Source organism: Charadrius vociferus, unplaced genomic scaffold (assembly GCF_000708025.1).
Source record: "Charadrius vociferus isolate BGI_N301 unplaced genomic scaffold, ASM70802v2 scaffold68, whole genome shotgun sequence".
NCBI lineage: Eukaryota > Metazoa > Chordata > Aves > Charadriiformes > Charadriidae > Charadrius > Charadrius vociferus.
In genome coordinates, this window is record NW_009649946.1 from 1,582,696 (window position 1) to 1,595,335 (window position 12,640).

The 12,640-nt window shown below is 36.7% G+C and overlaps 1 protein-coding gene across 3 annotated transcripts in view; it reads right to left on the reverse strand.

The window, feature by feature from the left end:
* Window positions 1-12,640, reverse strand: part of PDE10A (phosphodiesterase 10A) — a 393,315-nt gene that overhangs the window by 21,889 nt on the left and 358,786 nt on the right. For all 3 annotated transcript variants that reach the window (XM_009891448.1, XM_009891449.1, XM_009891447.1), the window contains 6 exons: window positions 11,039-11,131; window positions 10,201-10,387; window positions 8,599-8,741; window positions 6,471-6,554; window positions 3,478-3,628; window positions 267-422 (listed from right to left, as the gene is read on the reverse strand). In XM_009891448.1, the coding sequence (XP_009889750.1) occupies window positions 267-422; window positions 3,478-3,628; window positions 6,471-6,554; window positions 8,599-8,741; window positions 10,201-10,387; window positions 11,039-11,131 (814 nt within the window). The remainder of the gene's footprint in view (window positions 1-266; window positions 423-3,477; window positions 3,629-6,470; window positions 6,555-8,598; window positions 8,742-10,200; window positions 10,388-11,038; window positions 11,132-12,640) is intronic.

Sequence of the window (12,640 nt, forward strand, 5' to 3'; positions counted from 1 at the left end):
GAATGCCATAAGCAAAGACTTTCAGATACACATTTTTTATAACATCAAGATTTTGAGAAAGATATGTTTTGCACTATTATTTAATGCTTGGTTTGCTAATTGTGGAACCCGTCTTGCTGTAATAAATCTACCACTCTTCTAAATCAGCACTACAATCCAGAAATTAAATTAAGCATGCTTCAGAAAAAATCTACTGGGTAATGATGTGACTCCTACTTCCACCACTGGACTCTACTGCACAGAAGACACAATTTCAATAATCCTACCTGCAGGATGGACACAGTCTGCGAGAAGTGGTGCTGTTCCATTGTTGACGTGGAATAGAGAGCAGCTAAGGGGTGATCAAATTTCTGAAGATAGCTGTTGCTGTAACCTCTGTGATCCAGGTCATGACACAGGCATGCAACTAAAAGACCTTTTCGCTATAAAAAAAATTGAGATAAACATGAAAAGTAAGATGTATTTCCTGCCCCTAGATGTCACTCTCTCCCCAAAATACTGCAAAAGTTACACTATGCTTACAGTGCCTTCTAAAATCACAGAGAGAAACATCCTTAAAATTGCGAGAAACGGGAAAAGTGAGGACATGCTGAATAAAAATTCTCGTTCCAATTGTAATTCAAACCTTTTATACATTATGAATTTAAAAAACGTTGTTGCGCAGTCACATAATACTGAAGGGATTCTGCTTCAGGAAGAAGTCTGAGTTTCAAACAGATAGTCTGGTCATCCACAGAATCCTTACCATGATTATTACAAAAATAAAAAGCGCAGTTATTGAGGGAGAAGACATACATAACACGTATGATCTCCTGGTCAAGGCAGCTGCGCCAAAGTCCAATGCTAGACCTGCCTCTGCAACACTCCTTGAAGACAGTGAAAAAGTCTCCTAGGTGAAACTCTTCCTAGGAACTCACTAATGCGAGCCACAGAAACGCTGGACAATGGCAACTGCAAAGTAAGACAGTAACTGATTTTTTTATTTAACTCACTCTTAACATCCTACAGAAATGGAGTTCCTGAGATCTCTTTCAACATGCAAAATATGTGAACACTTGCAAAAGTTTTCCAAACAGCTGGTGTGTTTTGAAAACAAATTCATTAATGTTTGTGAAGCAGTCCTTGTTGGCATAGAGTATCACAAAAATGTCTGTTTTATAGACTTAACACCTCTGTCTTACTGTTTGTTCCGATGAGTGTTCAGTAAACAAGGATAAGACTACATAAAATGAAGAAGAAAAAGAATACTGATTAACCACCTATTAAGTGAGCAACATCCAACCTGTATACTGTACTAAAAGGCACATGATTCTGTGGAAAAATAGCAAACAATGATGTAACTAAAGATTTTATGACAAATATACAATGTGTAGAATTAAGGTTGTAGCAACCCTAACCTTACTTCTGATTTTGAGACCTTCACTTTTATTTTAAATCCTTCATTTTTATTTTTAATGATGTCCTTTCAATATTGCATCTTGTGAAGCGCAATTTTAAAAAGCACATAGTAAAACAGATGACACAGCAGCACATGTCCACACAGATCCTCGGTGGAAGTGAAATCCTCAGGAACATAACACACAGCAGTTACCTGAAGTCATGCAGTAACAGCTGTAGGAAGCTGGTATCCCCTTTTCACTACTATCAGTAGGGGCAACACATGTAACCAATAGACTCGACAAACAGTCTCTGACAGCAAAAGAAAAATGAGTCCCAGAATCCTTCGTGCTATGTTAGATCCAGTGGGCATAAGCTTTTCTGTCCTTCCCCTACAAGTTTAATTTTCTTGTTGCATCCTGTGTAACCTGTGTGTTTTCCAGTCTTGCAGTTCTCACCAGTCTGTCCCTTGTACCAGATAGTTCTTTTTGCCTAGCTTGTGCCAGTCTCCACGTCCCAAAAAGTAGTTCTTGTCTCAGTCCTTCAGGATTATACAACGCCTAATCCCAGTGCTCTTGACCTTGTATCTATTGTCCCTGCTTGGATCCCAACTCTTTGACCACTGCCAGTTGCTGGATCTATTTGTCTCTAGGTCAGAGTCCCCTTTAGTGTTTCATCCTTCTTTTCCAGCCCCTAAGTCTATCAAGGTTCATGTCATCACCCCTTACCTGAGACCAGCCAAAAATTTTCTTCAGCAGTTTCCTGTATTCTTCTTGGACTCATCTCCAGTCTCAAGAAAGGAAACTGCTAGAAAGAGCTGGAACACAGGCATTCAAACAGGTAAAGGCTGGCTGGAGTTTGGCAGGGAACAGACTGTTTCCATTTCTCTTAACAGCTGCCTCTTTTGCTCTCCCTGTCTGTCTTCGCATCTCCAAAAAGGTGGGGCTTAATACTCGGTTAGTACTGAACGTTATCAGAGCTTTAAATATTCCCTGAGGCTGAAATCCATGGGGTTTTGTTGTTAAAGGAATACTGATCTTTTTTAAACTCATATAGCTTTGCCAAGTTTCAGCATATGCCTGACAAATGCCACTTTCCTATTACAGTGTCAATTTTCAAGTCCCTGCTTTACAGCAGAATAAACTAGACCTTTTCAAATGAAAGATCACCAAATTTTATTTTACTCTTATACACTGAACAAAAACTTGATTTCTCCTAGAATGTTTCTTTAGAAGAGCCAAACAATTTTGGCTGAAATCTCCCAAATAAATCAGTTTGAGGAAGTCACGGAGCTTGGATAGCCAAATGGCTAGTATTTGGCAAAGTTATACACAACTGAAAACAAGTTCTTCCAGTCAGAAATTTCAGGTGGTATTAATAACAGACAGCACTCCCAGTTGCACCTACCATAATTCAGGAAAAAAACAAGTGACAGTTCTTCATAGTGTATATTAATATTTAACCATTCTAAGGCTTCCATTTTAGTATTACAACTTTTTCAGTTAGTGATCTATTCAAAGTATTTTTTTCCTGTTTTTTTTTTTAAACACTATCTTTAAAATATATACACGCATGCTAAGGAAAACTGTTGTATAATAAGACTTAATCCGTGAATTAGCACATTTGGGCAACTGTTTTCCTTCCATCCCTTCTATTTTTCTCCTTTACTCACATATGTCAATCATCTCTGCAACACCGAGCTCTTCTCCCTTGTCTTCCTATTCAGGATCTCCTGGACCTCACAGAGATCAAGATCCAGGGTGTTTCCCTCCCCTCAGTACAGATCTAACAGTTAGCTAAATAACTAAAGACTGTGCTGTAAGTGGGCAGGGAGAACCTCAAAATGTGGACATGGACTTATAGCAAATCTGCCACTGCTTCTTCAGTGGGCAGACCTGAAAGACGTGAAAGAAACACTAGGATTAGGAATCTAAGTAATTCTCCTTCCTCAAGCTTTCTACTCACACCTGTTCCTCTACAGGGACCTTTAAATATACACTCTGCTAAAGCTGACAGCAAAACTCTAGCATAGAAAACATAATTCTATGATGGCTGGTACCCCTAATGAGGTCTAGTAACTAATACAATCATCTCACCTACCTCTAGATCAGTGAAAAGCCCCTGGTTGTTCTGAAGTATGGCATACATGCAATGTGCAACGGTAACTGCATGCTTCCAGTTGTGGTAGGGCACACGGCGATAATTCTTCTTTACAGACATAGTAAATCGGCATAGCTTTTCAAGTTCAAAGCTAGAAAGAAATTAATTTGGTCAGAGACAAGAAGAACGGGAAAAATAACCAACATAGGATAAAAGATGCTCTTTGATTTACTCTTCTTCCTAGGATTGTCTCTTATTGCAGATGACTCATTGATTACGAGAGTCATTCAAGTTCTGGCAAGGACAGAGGAGCGTGGATACCTGACAATGCTCTTAGTTTAATCTGTAAAGTTCTGGAACAGAAGTCAAGCTACCCAGCTCAGGCAACACAATTGCATAACCTTCCCAGAAACTTGAAGTGTGGTTTCTTTAAACTGTTCTCTATTTAACCCACTAAATAGTGAAACTCTATCTAATGGACAATTTGGAAAAATCATAGAAATAATCCTATTCAAATTAAAGTTTCAGTCAAACACCACATGCATAAGTTGTTTTGAATATGTTGAAATGCTCCATATTGACACCGTGAAACGACGAATCATTTATTTTTACCAAGACTTTAAGATTTTTTTTCCAGTTTGACCAAATGACCAGAAATTTGCATTTCACTGTTTCTTCATTTTTCACCAAACAGTATTTTGTTAAGTAACTGACGGTCAACCATGAAAATGCCCCAAATTGATAGCATTTACGGGATCATTTCTTAAAGATTTTTTTGTATATATTTTTGCTATTAGTATAGAAAAGCAAAATTAATTTATGATCAAGAGTATTTTCACTAAGGTAAGAATAAAAATAATAAAGTAATTGTTATGTTTGGCTTATATGCTCATCAAAAACTTCAGAGGGAGTTCATCTTCTGTAGTACCAGAGCTCTGCACAATCTTTAACAGACTTTGTCTACTGATGTTTATTTGAAGGAGAGCTGAATACTTTTTGTTTACGAATGGGAAGTTCAGGCACAGATTAGATATCAGGTACAATTTTCTAAAGTACCTAATCCAAGCTGCCTGGGGTGAAAAAGGAATATTACACTTGAACCCAGAACTGAACTGAAGATGCCAGTGTCCCAAGTCATAGAATTTTTCTCTCATAAACAGATCATTTTTTGCTTTATTCTCATTTTTTCCCCTGTTACAGTGGTTTGACCTTTTTTTTTTTTTTTTTTAAGTTCCATGGTTTGATAGTTTCTTGGGTATCTCAGAGAAGCGGTATTAATGTTCGAGTGTTGCAGTATATGTGGGCTGAGTAAACAAAGCTGAATGCCTCTAACCTATATGTAAAAATGTAAATGCATCTTCTCTATGGAGCCAGTTAGATAGAAAAACATATTTCTATGGTTATATGCTGAGCAAGGTAATTATTCTTCTTAGCCGTAGTCTGATGTTAGTAAAAATGGAGGCATATTGTCTTTCCAAAAAGCTTTAGGGTTTCTTTTTTAATTCTAAACATCAGACAGCTCTAGAACAACTGTTAGAACTACTGTTTAAAATAGATCATAATTCAGAATATCACAACAGTCACTTCCATCTACACCCAATATCAACTCAGTGGTTACCATGGGATAGTACAGTTCTAGCCAAAGGGAAAATCATTATCAATGATACCTCAAGGTAGCATACTATTACTTCCTCCACTGCTGTATTTTGTATACTTGGTTAAAGTAGTAAAAAATTATTTCTTCATGAGAGCAAAGAACAGGTAGCAAGTATGATAGATTTTTCTCCAAAATCTTCCCTGGACAGGACAGTTATACATTACATGGATGTATACTTAAAGGCACAATCTTAACCCTCAATATATTAAAAATCAAATTTTAGTCTTAGCTGTACTTGTTTCAGAGGGTTGAGAGGTTTTGTTCTTTCAGAAATTAAATACAAGTCCAGTCCCAACAGCGTCCTTTTCAAATATTTTCCTCACTTTTGTTTCTTTAACTTTATATGTGAAAGCTGAGACTTATTTTTAAAATGTCAACGCTTTCCCATCAAAGTTATACCTTGAAAGAAATAGACTGGGAGACAGACAGGGAAAAGAACAGAACTTAACTGGAAATTTGAACCCCAATCCTGCATCCACAGCCATTCATTCAGGAACAGAAACAAACTACCTACACTGAGCAGCAGAGAACTACATTTAGAACAGTCACCCTCTTTGCAGTATTGAAGATGACATGAGAAAGACCCTCAGGTCTTTCTGTATGCTTCGAGGGTGTGGAGACTCATCCAGTTACTACAATGAAACAGTCACCAGCAAATGTTTCCCAAATGTTGCTCCTTTTTGCAGGGAGACACTTCCCCTTTCAATTGCCCATCTGTAGATCTTTTCCATGATTCGAAGCATCTCCTTTCTTTCAGCAATGGGATATACTTAGCTGAGAGACTACTGATCTTAGTAATGATAATGGACACGGAAAGGACAATAAATGAAACATTTAATCTGAAAACCATCCACTTCCATAATTAATGCATAACAATGCTGATAATTGATTTATTTAGCAAAATAGGATCTAATCTTGGATTACTACAACCATATACTATATTAATTTCAGCAACTATATATTTGAAAAATCAGTATTCATGTACCTTCTCTCCTTTTTGGCAAGAGTGCCTTTAATATCTTCAGACAGAAGATAGTCTTCTGTCTGAAAAGCAATCTCATCTCTGAACCAAACAATACTTCTAGATATTGGAAGGACAACTGATTGGATGATATCATGAGTTCTTTTACCTGGATGTTCCTAAATTTTATTAACTGAAGACCAAGAAGCTGGGACAAGAAATCCAGCCTGCTTATTACAGTCCTGTACAGACCCTACATAGTAAATAAACTCCAAAGAAAATAAGAACTTGAATTAGAAAATAACGATCTCAAAAATTTCTAATAAATAAACGCACAAATAACAGAATTAAAGCTATAAATCATGTACTTCATACCAGGCTGTCCCACAGGACTGGTGAACCATGTAGACAAAAATGGCAGGCCAGACATCCTCATACGGACTGATATCAAAGTGGTATCTAAGAAGAAAGTTTCAGCTTAGTAAGGACAAACACCTTTTCTTTCTTACTAAAAGCAAATGAAAATGACTCTATAATGTATATCTGACAGCATTTACTTGTTTCTGAATACACACAGAGAACTGACTTTACAGGCTATATTTTCCAGCAATGTAAGTGAATATATTTCTGCTAAGGTAAATGGAACTATGCTCATAGAATCATAGAATCATTTAGGTCGGAAGAGACCCTTAAGATCATTGAGTCAAACCATTAACCTTTGGTTAGCCTTTGGCTTTGTTTAGTTAATAGAAACTTCTGTGAGAATCCGTTGCTTAAGTCATGTACAAAAATCTTTGTTCTACAGGGATGATGAGCGCTTTACAGGCACTCCTAAAATATTCCAGACTTTCCTCCCAGGAATTGTAAAGATGGTGTCTCTAAGATATTTAGTGGCTTTTTTTCAATGATTTCTGTCACAAATTCTGTGAGACTCGCTCCGATTTTGATAGAGGAAAAAGATCAACTTTTACTGGCTACTAGAAATTAAGCCCAAGCTTCAAAAATCAAACATTTAATACTGCATTTTTTATATTTCATTAGCTGAGGACTTCTTCCCTCTCCCAATAGCAACATTTAGGCCTAATATTAGGGACCTGCTCAGCAGAACTGTTTGTCCTTCGATTATTAATTAACCCCTTTCCCTGCACATGCTGTGCTGCAAGTCTTCTATTTACTTTCCATTGAACCTAGCTAAACGCTTGCACATACGTGCCATACTGAACAGCACAGCAGGTGCAAGAGAGCTGAAGGTAGCCGAATTGCTTGGAAAATTGTTAAATGTATTCAGATTGCTTGAACTAAAGGATGTTAATATAATTTAGAATGAAACCTGTCATCTTTGCAAGTAAAAGTCATTTTTGCCGAGGAGGTGGGTTATATAATATCATCTAACAAAGCACAAGAAATTGTATTGCAAAGAATAAGCTTCTATTAGGGTGTAATCCTGCAAGCTGCTAATACTCTGGCTTTCAAGCAAATCACTTCAGCATGTAATGAACTTTAACTGCAAGCAGCCCCTATTAAGCATACACTTGCGTGCCTTGCTCGCACACAGCTACAATGCTCAGCGCCTGACAGGAGTGAGAGCGCTCTGGAGATTAGGTTTACAAAGACTTTGTGACTCAATATCACAGAGTTTTGATTGTAGGCACCTGGTCACTACAGTAGAATTTGTTGTCCCAGGCCAGAAACTGTGATGAAAAAATGAGATAAATCCTGCCGTTAGCATTGAGTGGGGACTGACTGATAAAGTACAGATAGAGGTACATCTTCAGCACACAGTAGACTCTTGAGAGCTGAAAGTAACTGAATTATTTCAGAGAAAGCTTAAGAGGCTGGATGGGAAGTCCTCCTCCAAATTTAGGCCGCAACTCTAAACTCTAGCACCTGGGATTCATAACTCTGAATTATATTCAGAAGTTCAGAGATCTGTATCCATTTCCCCCTCCTTCAAGAAACAGGCAGATGCACACACACACACACAAAAACCCCAAACCCGACCCTAAAAAACCACCAAACCCAAACCAGCCCCCCCACCCCCAAAACCCCAAGCCAAAAACCACACAACCCAAAAAATCCCAGGAAGGAGCCGAATCTTTTACTCTAAAACATATACAAGGGGACGAGATCACACATTTGGTCTTAACTATTGATGCTGCAGCTCAGCCTGCTCTCTGGCTCTGAGCTGTTGGTGACTCAGGACTATCAGAAAGAAAGCTCATCTCTGCAGTCCTTAGATCTAAAATAATGCTTAAAGCGACTACTGTAGCTACCATTCTGCAAAGGTATTATTTTACATCTTTGATAGATAAATTTTGTTCACAAGTCATTAAGTATAACTAAGCATAAGAAAGCCAGAGGTAAACCCCTGATTTCAGGATAGTTCAATAATAAAAGTGTTTCCTACAAAACCTTCCACTACATGCAGGAATAAAAAACACCCAACATCTTTTTCACGGACTGATACAAGATGCAACTGCCACTATATGAGAAAAATACTTACAGTTCAATTTCTTTATAAATATGTGGAGGCAGTGTACAGTGCATGAGGTTTTGCCACTCTTCTGCTGTACAAACACTGTGGTAGGATAGCTTCTCCATCGTTACACGGTAGATGCACTCTGAATGGCGAATTCTGTGGTACATCTGAAAAAGGGAAGACATTCATTAGTGTGAAATTTTAATAAAGGAAAAAAAAACACATTTCCTTCCTGTATTCAAGCACTTATTCTTAAAATACACATCTGCAAAAATGTTAGTGCTTTTGGCTGCCCAATGTCACACATTAGAAATGCGACAGATTATATGACATTCGGTACTTCTGGAAAATTGGGCCTTCTATCACATCATTCTGCATCTACTCAGTCAGGTAAACATCTAAGGCTCAGCTGACTTTTCACTGCATCTGAGCTCTCCCCAGAAAAATAACTGAAGTTCAGGAGTTAGAAACAGAGCTCAGTCCCTTGCAATATGCTAACAGAAAGAAAACTGATCACAAGGCACAATTAATATTTTGTGCCACTTCATGAATTCAGCTATTAATTGGTACAAATAACTGCTACCTATGCATAGTAAAAAGTACATAAGATGTTTATCATATCTACATTAGTACGCAATAACTCCGAAAAATAAGTACAGTTAATTATTGTGAGGTGCAGACAGGTATTGATGGCATTGCATGGTTTGTAAACAAGTATGGACACAACAATTTTACTAGTAGAGCCAATCCCCTGCAGCAGTATGCCCTGAATGGTACCATTCACCATCTAAAAAGAGTGAATTCACACATAATTCAGTGATTGCATAGTGCCAAGTTTCCTTTACATGCAGGACTTTCTATTTGCCTTAAGTCCTGTGGAACAAGTTTAAGAAATTGTTAGTGAAATTTGCTGCCAGAGTATATCGACAGCATCCTGTTGGTAAAATGGCTTAATGTAAACCACCAGGCTTAACTGGCATTGCATTGTATCTTACCTGCCATGAATATGACACATTTCTTCTGCATTGCATTTTTATCGCATTTATTGCATTTTTATACTTATATAGTAAAGATCATTAAACTGCTTACGCTTCCTACAGGAATAGTAATTTCTGTGACGATAAAGGATTTGAAAACAAAAATAGCTATCCACTCTTATCTAGAAGCATGGATAATTATGAGTATATAGCACAGCATATAAATGTATAAATTGATATCTTTGAATATTAAGCATATGGAATTGAGAGAATACATAACTTCTCCATCCGACAGTTAAATTTGTAAAACGTGTGATCTGAATTTATGAAAGTAAGTAAGAATCATACTTTCCAATGGAATAGATAAGACAGACAGACATCATACACATTTCAGAGCTTGCTCTCTCAGTTTAGCTACACCAAATTGATGTATCCAGAACACCATTATTTCAGAAAGCATAAATGAATCCCTATCATCCTCTTAAAATACAATTATTCAGCAAAGAATTCAACAATTCCTGTATCCTCATTAATTCAATGAAACAGACTTATGAATCACTTTAATTATCTGAAATATCAGAATCCTTAAGTAGGATTCAAAGTCTTCCCACTATAACCAACAGCTTACAAAACTGTAAATAAAACTTACATTAGCACAGTGTAAGGCTAAAGCACAAAAGACTGCAAACATTTTAAAGTTGTTCTCATCGGTTTTAGAGAAGGCACTTCCACTTATTTTGTTCACCATCTGCACAACACCTATTACACTTCCTCGGCTTACAATAGGCATGCACAGGATGTTTCTGGTTGTGTAGCCCGTGTAGAGGTCTACTTCTCTGGAAAGCCAGAAAAGAGAAAAACAGAAAAGAGAAAAGAAAAAAAAAAAGATTTAATATTATTAATTAATATCTATTCCTTGATTCTCAAAAATGCTGATGTACAATATACTAAATAGTTTTAAAGTAGATGTAATTAGTACCTGCAAGAAGTTCACCTCCAAAGCTCTCAAATATTTCCATCTACTGTGTCATATTTAGGAAGAACTTTTTAATCGTTATCTCCATTTACAAGACAAAGAATGAATACTTCCTCAAATGTATATTCAGCTTATTCATAAAATTAAAGAATACATTCAGGTACGTAGGCATGGTATTTGTTAGTGAACTTTTTTTCCTCCCCTGAAACTAATCAGATTGTCGGGAGGCTAATAAAGAATATCAGCAACAGTCTACCTAACTGGGCAAAGTTCCATAACAGGAAAAAGAACTGAATTCTTCTCCATTATATTTATAATTGATAAAAATAATACTTTTTACTTGTATCTTAAAAATATCTCCAGTGGCTAAAGCATTTAAATAGATATCTATAGGTTGTCTTCTCACCAGAGGAACACAGCTCCATGAATGCATCCTAATATGAAATTTAAGTAGTAAATTTAAGTAAAAGGTTTGGTGAGCTATCTTCCCCTCCCATGAATAACATCCTACCTGTTAAAGCGTGGATCTGCATAGGCATCAGGGATGTTAAGGACTTCTCCTGTTCTTGCCACTTGACCAGCTATTCCTTTTTCTATAGAAAATCTGCAGAAAATAAAAATGTGGGTTAGCCACCATATGAACTATCCGGAAAAACATTTTTCCAGCGGAGTCTGTATTGGGCACGGTAATGGATATTTGTTCCCAACCAGCGTCATTTTGATGCTTTTAGGAGAAAACTCTTACAAGACAACAACTAGTAGTAAATAATAAAATAAAAAAGCACATACTAATAGATACTTTCTGAAAACATTTTATATAACATAATTTAATACAAAAGATACCACAATATGACCATTTTTGTGACAAAAATTCAAAGCCTTCAATAACCCTAGGGGTTATGCCTAATAAACACCACATTTGTACAGAACCTGAGACCTGTGTTTACCTTCACAAGCTATTGATTTTATCATTGATTTTACATATTCATTGTTTCTTTAGACACATTATAGGCAATATGGAACTTGTTTCTTCAGGGGAGGCAGGTGGATTTGGCAAAATAAAGTTTGGGAAAAGACCAATGGAAATTTCAATGCTAAATATTATACCCATTTGCTATGTACATTTCAGACTAACTAGCTTGTTTCACCTCATGATGTGCGAACAATGCCATGGTAGTAACTGCATCCCTTAATCACCACAGGGAAGCTAAACACACGAAATATATTCTGGCGTTGAATCAGAAAAATCTACAAGTCTGTCCTGCGAGGAAAGAATTTTCAATTCTTCAACATAAAACAGTTATGACACACAAGCACGAAAGAATTTGTGGAGAAAAATAAGTAGAAAGAATCACACGTGGAACACTTTCAGATCTAAACGTACCCAGGTAGTATCCTGCCCCCACTGAAGTTAGTGACAAAGCTGATAGGATTTGACTCTGCACACCTCATTTTAAGTTAGTTTTTTCTGCTGTTTGTTATGATATGTACACCACACCAACTTAAGGCTCCTTCCTGATGACTGACTCAGTGTCACTTTCTTACAGATATTTAAGTTGTACTTTTCTTTCGGTATACAGCACCCATGAAATGGCTCATACCCTTGCACTCAGAGTCAGCATTTCAATAATTTTCATACAGAAAAGACAGAAAGATACAAGCAAGAAAAACAATTATCAAGGAGGAGTATGAAAGTGTATGTTAAAGCAGGCCACCTTCTTTAATTTACACCACCTCCTTGCTTGTCAGTATGTAAATTGCACCAATTTTGACTCCTTCCATTCTCACTCACACAATGTAGTAAGTGGGAGTAAGTTTGTCTAAAGGAGTCTAAGTGAAGACATGAATCACATCTCATATTGGCCTAGAACTTTAAAAGTATAAGGAGAAAATGAAAAAAATGCTGAGAAAATCTACGCTGAGTATTTATCAAAATTTTAGTGCAGGATATTTAGTCATACATTTCTTTCTTTTTAAGAAGCTGCGGGTTTAAAACCTGTGTGCCTTTGAAAATATCAATCTGTATTAATTAAGGATTCATAATTTTTCAAAAATGAAAAATATTATATTTACTTTTTGTTTTGCCTCATTAAAAAAATGTGCATGTGTGTAA